The 9,242-nt window shown below is 43.2% G+C and overlaps 1 protein-coding gene across 1 annotated transcript; it reads left to right on the forward strand.

Annotated features, from left to right (window-relative positions):
* The first annotated feature begins 4,198 nt into the window (after positions 1 to 4,198).
* LOC100828174 (O-fucosyltransferase 34) lies at positions 4,199 to 8,908 on the forward strand. Its single transcript, XM_003563904.4, has 8 exons — positions 4,199 to 5,025; positions 6,022 to 6,089; positions 6,168 to 6,256; positions 6,355 to 6,520; positions 6,607 to 6,896; positions 7,021 to 7,225; positions 7,360 to 7,517; positions 8,169 to 8,908. The coding sequence occupies exons 1-8, from the start codon at positions 4,731 to 4,733 to the stop codon at positions 8,410 to 8,412; spliced, it is 1,515 nt and encodes a 504-aa protein (XP_003563952.1). The 5' UTR covers positions 4,199 to 4,730; the 3' UTR covers positions 8,413 to 8,908.
* The last annotated feature ends 334 nt before the right edge of the window (positions 8,909 to 9,242 follow it).

Here is a 9,242-nt window from a genome sequence, read left to right on the forward strand (position 1 = left end):
GTTTGTTTCATTTTCCTTCAACTACGGTTACAGCTTACAAGCAAACAAGACGACCATTTGTCATACACTCCGTTCCAAAATAAGTAACGTAGATTTGTATAGATTGTTATACAAATTCACGTCACTTATTTTAAAACGGAGGAAGTATACATGTGTATACTACTCCATTCATTATTTTTAACTTATGTGAGAACTGTTTTGTAAATCAGATCAGAATTACTCCCTCCGTTTCATAATTGTTGTCGAAATAGACGATTTTTAGCACTTTTGAGCAAATTTGAGAATTATGGAACGGAGGTAATAGCTTTAGTTTACCTCAGGACATCGAGACGATGGCTAGCTTGAGGTTCTTTAATCTGAAGTCCACGCCATACAGTCGCATCAAAATCCGTAAACTTCTTTATATCGGACGAAACTTTTTAAACTCTTGGATAGAATCGATACTACTTCCAAAAGGCCACAAACACAAAGAAAGCAAAGTACGCAAAGGGTACTTCTTCTAGAAGAGCACGCCAGCTAAAAATATTCCCACGCACATTCTTTGCTCGATCATTGAGGTCCATGCGATGCGATGCGACCGCATACTTCACGATACCAACGGCCGGCGACCATCTGATGGGGAATGATTAACTAAATCATCTGGATACTGTATGTCAGCGCGTGATCGCAGTAATCATGCGCACGCTCTCCTCTTTGCGTGCTAGTGCCACGACGTATATATATTCGCTCCTTTTTCTTTGTTTGGAATTTGAAGTGGCGTGGCTTCTCCTTAAAGCCACCACGCGGACGTTCATGTGAAGCGTAGAAAACAGGAAAGCAGGTTTTGGGACAGATATTCCACACCGATTGTTTTTTTTAATTGTGTTTTGAAAAAAAAACGATCATACGACCGTGCTCCATTACCAACAGATGACGGAACAAGATGTTCACCCCACACAGAGTAGCACGCACTTGTCGTCCGCAGCCTAACAAGAACACACCTAGGGACCTAACCAGGTTCCCAACGAAGAACAGTTTAACAGATATACAAAAGCCACATCACACAGGACCGGCAATCGAAAGAAGTCTCACAGTTTTTCCTAGTGTTTCAAAACACAATATAGAGTTACATTCACAATTACGCATGTACACTCATCTTTGTGAATGCACGCACGCACTACGCATATGATCACCTCCGAGAGACCGAGTCGATAAATTTTGAGGTTGATAAAGTCACCCCAGACGTCTCGTTGTTGATGGAACAATCATCTATCATTGGAAGAATAGCGCCGGTTAAACGCAGCCACACATGCCAAGTCTCGGACTTGAACCTGAGTGGTTCTCGATTCCAAACCTATCTTGAAGCTAAACTATCCAGTACTCACACATATGAATTATGGTAAATGTAGCAAAATAATTGAGTTGGACCTACGTGTCATCCATATATGAGATCGGCCTTGGGACAAATTTGAACATGAGTTTTGAATTTTCAAGAAATGAAAAATTGAAGTCTGGATAGAGAAACATAAATGATTTCTCAGTTGATTGTTAAGGTGTCAGCTCATTCAGCCTAGCTTTTTGAGAGGTAAAACTCAAAATAGATATTTGACCTTTTTTAGAAAATTCCTTAGGAAACTGACATTTTCAATGTAAATCACAAATGTATTCCTGACACAGGTCGAAGCCATGGTTCTCCTCGTTTCCTTCATCTCATGCCGGCGTGTGCCTCTCCCCTTCCCCCATGGCCTTACCCCGCCACTGCACGACCTCCTCCTCGCGTCCCATTCCTCCGGCGCTGCCCTTCCTCCCTGCACAAAGATCTATGCCGCCGCCCTCCCTTTGCACGCGGAGCCCGGCGCCGCCCCTTCTCCCTGCAGGTAGATCTCCGGCGCCGCACGCGGGGCTCCGACGCCACCCCTCCTCCTGTACGTTGTGCTCTAGCCCCGCCTTTGCGCGAGGCCGAGAAGAAGACAGATGCCGATTCAATTCTCTGGACATCCAAACAGAAATTTGGAATTGACTATTCTCCCGGTTCCAAGTATCAATATTCTGTACAACCAAACAACGAAATTGGAATCGGGTTTCAATTCAATACATAGCCTGATTTGGTATTGAGACCAATTCAATTCCAAGCCTCCCAATACATACATCCAAACGAAACCTAAATGATTTCTCAGTTGATTGTTAAGGTGTCAGCTCATTCAGCCTAGCTGTTTGAGAGGTAAAACTGAAAATAGATATTTGACCATTTTTGAAAAAATCCTTAGGAAACTGACATTTTCAATGTAAATCACAAAGGTATTCCTGAGTGGACCACTAAATTCCAACTCATTTGGTCTAGTTCTTTTAGAGACAAAAATAAAAGAATATTATTCGATAAAAATTGAACGTGAATTTTGAAAATTTCTAGAGAACTTTGAAAATTTCAAAGAAAATCGTAGATGTCTCCCTATGTAGATTGTTAAATTGTTAGCTCAATTGTCCCATCCATTTGAGTCAGAGAAAATTTGGAATGATTAGAAATGACTTCCTCAGTGAATTGTTAAAGTTTCAACTCATTTGGCCGAGCAGTTTGAGAAGTAAAATTCAAAACATTTGAGCTCAAGGCTAGGCTCTTAGTGTGTCCTAAGGTTGACATTTGGGGACAATTCAATGTGATTACTAAGCTAGCAATTTTGTTTAATTTTTGTAACTCACGAGTCAGGGTATCAGTTAAAATCATCTAGGTTTGTAGTTTTTTGTTACACTCATTCTTAAAAGTGTAAAGTTTATGTATCGGTGCAGTTTACCCTTCTTTGATTTATGCTTCAAGTGAGTTCCTATATATCTTCGTTCATAAATACATGACATCTTAGAAATTGGTAGTAATGTTTATCTAAATTTGATCGGGTTTTTTTATGGAAAGGCTGTAAGGGAAACCCGTAAAACATAATTGTGAGCACCAAGATTTGAATCCTGGTGGGGTGGAGTCATGCACCCATAACTCCACCACTATACAAAGATGTTTTTCTCTCTAAATTTGATCATTATATATAGGCAAGTTTTAATTGCTCGATTAATATGCTATCTTTGGAAAAGAACCACTAAAGACCATAGATTAAGTTTATAATGTTTTATTGGTACTTTTTACTCACTCCGTCCACAAATAAGTGTAATTCTAGATTTGTGTTAAGTCAACCATTTTAATTTGACCAATTTTATAGAAAACTGTAGCAACATACTCACTCCTTTTCACAAAGAATGGCGCGCACGCATTTCAAGATTTTGTTTTGACCAACAGTTAGACTAATCATATGAGGATTACGTGCTACAAAAATTATATCATTGGATTCGTATTTAAAAAACGTCTCTACCGGTATAAAATTTATGACACATAATGTACATATTAGTGATATAGGTCAAAGTTTGACCTCAAAAAACGCGTGCGCCACTCTTTGTAAAGCGGAGGGAGTATAAGATATCAAAGTGGTATCTTTTTCTTTTCAAGAATACACCAAACTGGTGCATCATCAATTGTAAGGAGGAAGTTGGGACGCAGCAATACAAAGTGGCATATTGTGAAACTATGTTTGAAGATGGATGTGGTGATACTAATTTGATGTCATAAATTTGTGAAGTTGGTCAAAGAGGTTTTGTCCATATCCAAATCATCGTCTATTTACGGAAAGAAATTAATAGCCAACACGTTTCCAGTAAATGTATTGGCTAGCCTTCTGGACAAAAATAAATAAACAAGTGAGATTTAGATTTCCACAGAAACGACACTGGCCAAGATTTAACATCCGGATGACCAAGCAAAACAAACAATCAAAAAAAGATATCCACGAAACAAACAGCAGCATGTGACGAGGAGTAAATACAAAACTGGAATAAGAAAGAGGCTGATCCAAAAATTTGGGCACAGCGCAAGTGGATCGAGTCTTCCGTGGGTTTAAACGGCGTTCCGCAGCCGCAGCATGCAGCAAACTGACCGAGCCGCGGCCTCGTCACGGGCGCCCGCCGACGACGGTGGCACCAAACGGCTCTCCCGCTCCAGGCTGCGTTCCAGACTTCCAGTCCAACCACCTCGTGGACCAACCAATCCCAGCCGTCCGATGCCTCTGAGTTCGTCCGGCCTTCCACGTCCCGATTTGCCGATTGCCCAATCGGTGTACACTTTGTGGGTGCTACCTACCGATATCCCACCGCCAGATTAGGACACGCATTAATACTGCTACGCGCACCCTCTGCCCTGAGTGTGTGCGTCAGTCACTACCACCGACGCCGCGAGCCAAAAATAACTAGGCGTCCCCACAAATCGCTCTCCTTCCCCCTTCCTCCATCTCTCTCCCTTCTCCATCCTCTGCCCCGAGATCCACTCCGCGTCTCCGCCTGCTCGTCTCCGGCGCCGGTCGATCTTGCAAGGCCGTCGCGTGGTACGGTTTCGGCGGCTCTTGCCCTGCCTGGTTTGGCCGTTCGATAAGGTTCGGCTCGGCTCGGCTCGGCGCCTGGGGAGGAAGGAACTACTGGGCGGTTGCTGCCGGGGGTCCGGCAAGGAAGGCGGTCGGTTGTGGCGCTCGTAGCTGCCCAGAACGTGGCGGCATCCTTGGCGGCGGCGGGGGACGCTGTGTTTGGTGCTGCATTGGGCGGGGGCGACCTACGGCGGGTTTGTTCGTCGAGGGTGGTGCCGGATTTGAGGCGCGGGAGGGGGAGGGAGGTTCGGATGGTTGCTGCCGCCTAGTCCGTGCCTGGGCTATCTTGGTCCATGTTTGATGGGGTGGAAGGCGACCATGGGGGGTAAGGCGGCCGGGATCGGAGGAGAGAAGCACAAGTGCCCGCCGTCGTCCGCCGCCGCCGCGCGGTCGCGGATGAAGCTCTGGATGGTGCGCGCCACCACCACGGTGCTGCTCTGGACCTGCGTCGTGCAGCTCACCGCCGTCGGCGAGACGTGGGGCCCCCGCGTCCTCAAGGGCTGGCCGTCCTGCCTCACGGCGTCCGAAGAGGCGGCGGCGCTCGCCGCCGTGCGGCCCGAGCCAATCGTGGAGAAGCCTGCATTGCCACCGAAACGTGAGTGGGTTTGGTCCTCTCCTTCGCTTTCTTTCACCCTGTTTAGAACTGTTCTGTGTTTGGATGCTGTTCCCAGGACATTGACAGCCGGCCAGCATTTTGTTAGATCCTTCCAATGTAGATTTCCTCAAATTGGGTGGAAAATGACTGTTGGTTGGTGTGCATATTGGTCCCATCTTGCTGCACTCGGATCGGTTCCAAATTTGCGTAATTTAGCTTGGGTGGTGCGGATTTCGTTATGTGAAAATGTTGTCTGCGTCGTGCTCTGCGGCACACTTTTTCATCTTTTCTGCATCTTAATCAGCAAATTCATATCCAGTTTATGCTGGATGTTGGTAAATGCTGTTTACAAAACTGGGCAATGTGGGATCTTCTTTCGGTTGGTAGGTCAGGAGTTTTCCTTGTTCTGGCCGTTTGTGGTCTGCGCATAAGGTTCGTGTTTTATGTTATTTCTATGTTAGATCACACTTTTTAGGTGGGTTGAATATGCTTTGACGGGTGGCAATCATTCATGACTCCAACTGATGTTTTAGCCCCTCATAATTGGCTATCATTTTTCACGTGCATAGCAGAGGAATGCACCAGCAGCTTTTCAGTAACTGTAGCAAGGTTTTAGAAGTTAACTGTGTTGAACCTTTTGTAACATACGCATTTTGCAAGGTAAATCTTGGTTATTCAAATACCACGTATAAAATCTTGACAAAAGAAAACGCTGTTGATTTTCCCTCTACACCAAAGAAGGTCTTGGTGCTCAGGTGCTCAGACATGTTTGCACAATTGTATTCTCATAGATAATTATGTTTCTCTTGCAACATGGAAAGTTGCATTTATGTAACTTGAGTGACTGCTTAAGTGTGCTTGAGTTTGCTGTTGCCACAAATACTCAATGTACCTACAATAGTAATGCTTTGTATGTTACCACTACAGCCTTGTCTACAATATTTAAGGCTTCTGCTATGGTATTATTAATGTTTTATTGTTGCCATCGTATGCCAGGAATGTATAGGAACAATGGTTATTTGATGGTGTCATGCAATGGTGGTCTTAACCAAATGCGGGCTGCTGTAAGATATTGGAAACCTCTGCTCATGAAATTTCTTCTGTAATCTGTTTTACAACTTTTGGCTTTCTTGTTCCATCAGATCTGCGACATGGTTGTAATTGCGAGATATTTGAATGTTACTTTGGTCGTGCCTGAGTTGGATAAAACTTCATTTTGGAATGATCCAAGGTACAGTTTGGCACCTTGATATTAACTTCCTTTGTTTATTTAATTTCTTGAACTATTTATAGGCTTCATGCTTATCAGCTATCCATTCTATCTTGCAGTGAGTTCCAAGATATATTTGATGTTGAACATTTTATAACATCCTTACGGGATGAAGTTCGCATACTGAGAGAACTGCCTCCAAGGGTAAAGCGAAGAGTTGAGCTTGGTATGTTCCACTCAATGCCACCTATCAGTTGGTCTGATATTTCCTACTACCACAATCAGGTAAGCTTCATGTCACATTATGTTAAGGCCACCTTGGATTATAGAATTTATCAAATAAGCTAATTACTTGACTATATTTCGCCCAGATTCTTCCATTGATTCGGAAATACAAGGTTCTGCATTTGAATAGAACTGATGCTAGGCTAGCAAACAATGGTTTGCCTATGGAGATTCAGAAACTGCGGTGCCGAGTAAATTATGGCTCTCTGAGGTTTACTGCAGAAATAGAGGATTTGGGCAAGCGGGTAATTAGGATGCTTCGCCAAAATGGTCCTTTCTTGGTTCTTCATTTACGTTATGAAATGGATATGCTGGCTTTCTCTGGCTGTACTCAAGGTTGCAGTAACGAAGAGGCAGAGGAGCTCACAAGAATGAGGTGAATATTTTGGCATTATAATTTAACATGTTGCATTTCTTTGGACAATACTTGTTTGTGATTGTTAAAACCTGTGAACTAGACATGCTTTTTACATTAGCTGTCAAACTATTCTTGGCTTTAGGTACGCTTATCTATGGTGGAAAGAGAAAATCATTAACTCAGACTTGAAAAGAAAAGATGGTCTTTGCCCATTGACGCCAGAAGAAACTGCTCTTGTCCTCAGAGCCTTGGACATCGATAGAAGTATGCAAATATACATCGCAGCTGGCGAAATATATGGTGGAAAACGCAGGATGGCAGCTCTCACTTCAGCCTATCCAAATGTGGTATGCACACAACGGAACATGTTCATCTGTTGCATGGAACTTCTGTTATGCGACCACCGCCCACTTCTTGTTCTCCCTTCTGATTAATTTTTCTTTAACAATGTTTTTTTTAACTCTTTAACAATGTTTTATAGGTGAGGAAAGAGACACTTTTGGAACCCTCTGATCTGATGTTCTTCCAGAACCATTCGTCACAAATGGCAGCTCTGGATTATATGGTTTCCTTAGAAAGTGATATATTTGTTCCAACATATGATGGCAACATGGCGAAAGTTGTTGAGGGTCATCGCAGGTATTTAAAATTACATTTGTTTCATGCAGCACATATTTTGTCTCCATACCACCCCAAGGTCCACAAACATGTCTATGGTCAACTGGAATGTGGCACTTTTTTTTAGAATAAGGAGCACAGCCCCGATTTAATTCAAGAAATCAGTGTACAGGTTCAGCAGTATGAAAACAACAGCAGTTTTGCTGCCAAGAACTTTGGACAGCAAACATAAACTTCTATCCTATTACAGATAACAGACCAAACGGGGAGGGAAAGCTATGAACCAACAAACAACATCAGGCAGCTTCAAGCCGCTTAGATAAGCCCCAGCCATAGCTCCTGTTTAAGACGTTCCTCGCCACCAGCCTCAGAATCATCGTCCCAGTTCTCAAATTCTTCTTAGCCTCAGGTTTCTGTAGCAACGCCCAGTAGTCCAACCAGTAACATAAGGAAAAAACCAAATTAGTAGGATCATGAGGGAATTTACCTTGAAAGCAGGCTAAATTCCTTGCTTTCTAACTGGAATGTGGCACTGGATTGTTCAAAACTTATAATGACAGAGATTTTGATATATCGTGTTTGGAAGATCCACATTTGATTTGAGCTAAATTCTAGCCAGATACATGTTCGGATGTGGTACTTGCATGACTTGTTTCACTTTGCTGCATGCAGGTTCATGGGTTTCAAGAAGACAATCTTGTTAGATCGAAAACTAATTGTCGATCTAGTAGATCAGTATAACAATGGTTCCTTGCGATGGGATGAGTTCTCTTTGTTGATCAAGGCTGCCCATGCAGGCCGCATGGGGTCAGCATCAAAGCGGACAGTGTTTCCCGACAGACCCAAGGAAGAGGACTATTTCTATGCAAATCCCCAAGAATGCCTGCATGATCCTGATCTTTTACATACATCATGATCCTCCACTCCTGTCAATATTTCATTCACCTTATACCATTCTTTCACAAATGCAACCGAATCTGAAGTCGGATTCATCATTATTTTGAAACCAAAGGGGGGTGGAGCTGGAGCGGCCTGTGCTCGAGCGATAGAAAAGGCATGTAAACTTTGAGAAGGGAGGACGTGGGGGTGTTGTATATCTGGATGTAGTTGCCTAGCTGGTAAATACACATTATAGAATGGGGGCGGATTTGTTAATTCCACAAAAAAAAAAGAGTGACAATACTTTTGTATAGATGGCGATAGAATCTACCACGAAGATGAAGGCAATTTAAGAGAGAAGTGAGAGATGTAGGTTTCCCAATCTCTGGTCTATGTAACATAGCTGTTGTTCTTGGTAGCCCTCCCGTCCTTCCCATCGGCAAATATTTTTTGTCAATCAAATTGCAGAAAATTGTATACACTGTTTATTAAACTGATATAGATACAGCCTGTATGATATGGTGACTTGTGCAGGCCGAATGTCGCTTACCATTTCATTTTTATTGAACTGTCGGTAGAGTCCATCGGAAAGGGCGCTTGTTCACATGTGAGCTCGTGGCCTATGTCCTCATGGACGGAGGATAAAGACATTCGATGAACACTGGTGCTCGTGTTCAATTGCTATAAAATGTTCTCAGTTGCTGGTGTTGGTTTCCCGTTTAGACTGCATTTCTGATGCATTCTTGCATTTCTTTTCTTGTTTTCTGTTACGTATCATTTTTCTTGTGTCGTTGACACTTTCTTACTAGGCAGCTGCAGCAGACTGATCGACAGAAGGCCTTATCAGCAGTCCAGTTATCCACTTGT

This window comes from Brachypodium distachyon, chromosome 1, assembly GCF_000005505.3.
Source record: "Brachypodium distachyon strain Bd21 chromosome 1, Brachypodium_distachyon_v3.0, whole genome shotgun sequence".
NCBI classification, from domain to species: Eukaryota; Viridiplantae; Streptophyta; class Magnoliopsida; order Poales; family Poaceae; genus Brachypodium; species Brachypodium distachyon.

Bases quoted from the DNA above. Each gene is read 5' to 3' on its own strand.
- LOC100828174 (XM_003563904.4), top strand. From the start codon at position 4,731: ATGGGGTGGAAGGCGACCATGGGGGGTAAGGCGGCCGGGATCGGAGGA. The intron at 6,897-7,020 runs GTGAATATTTTG...TCTTGGCTTTAG, and splicing joins GAGGAGCTCACAAGAATGAG to GTACGCTTATCTATGGTGGA. The intron at 7,518-8,168 runs GTATTTAAAATT...TGCTGCATGCAG, and splicing joins GTTGTTGAGGGTCATCGCAG to GTTCATGGGTTTCAAGAAGA.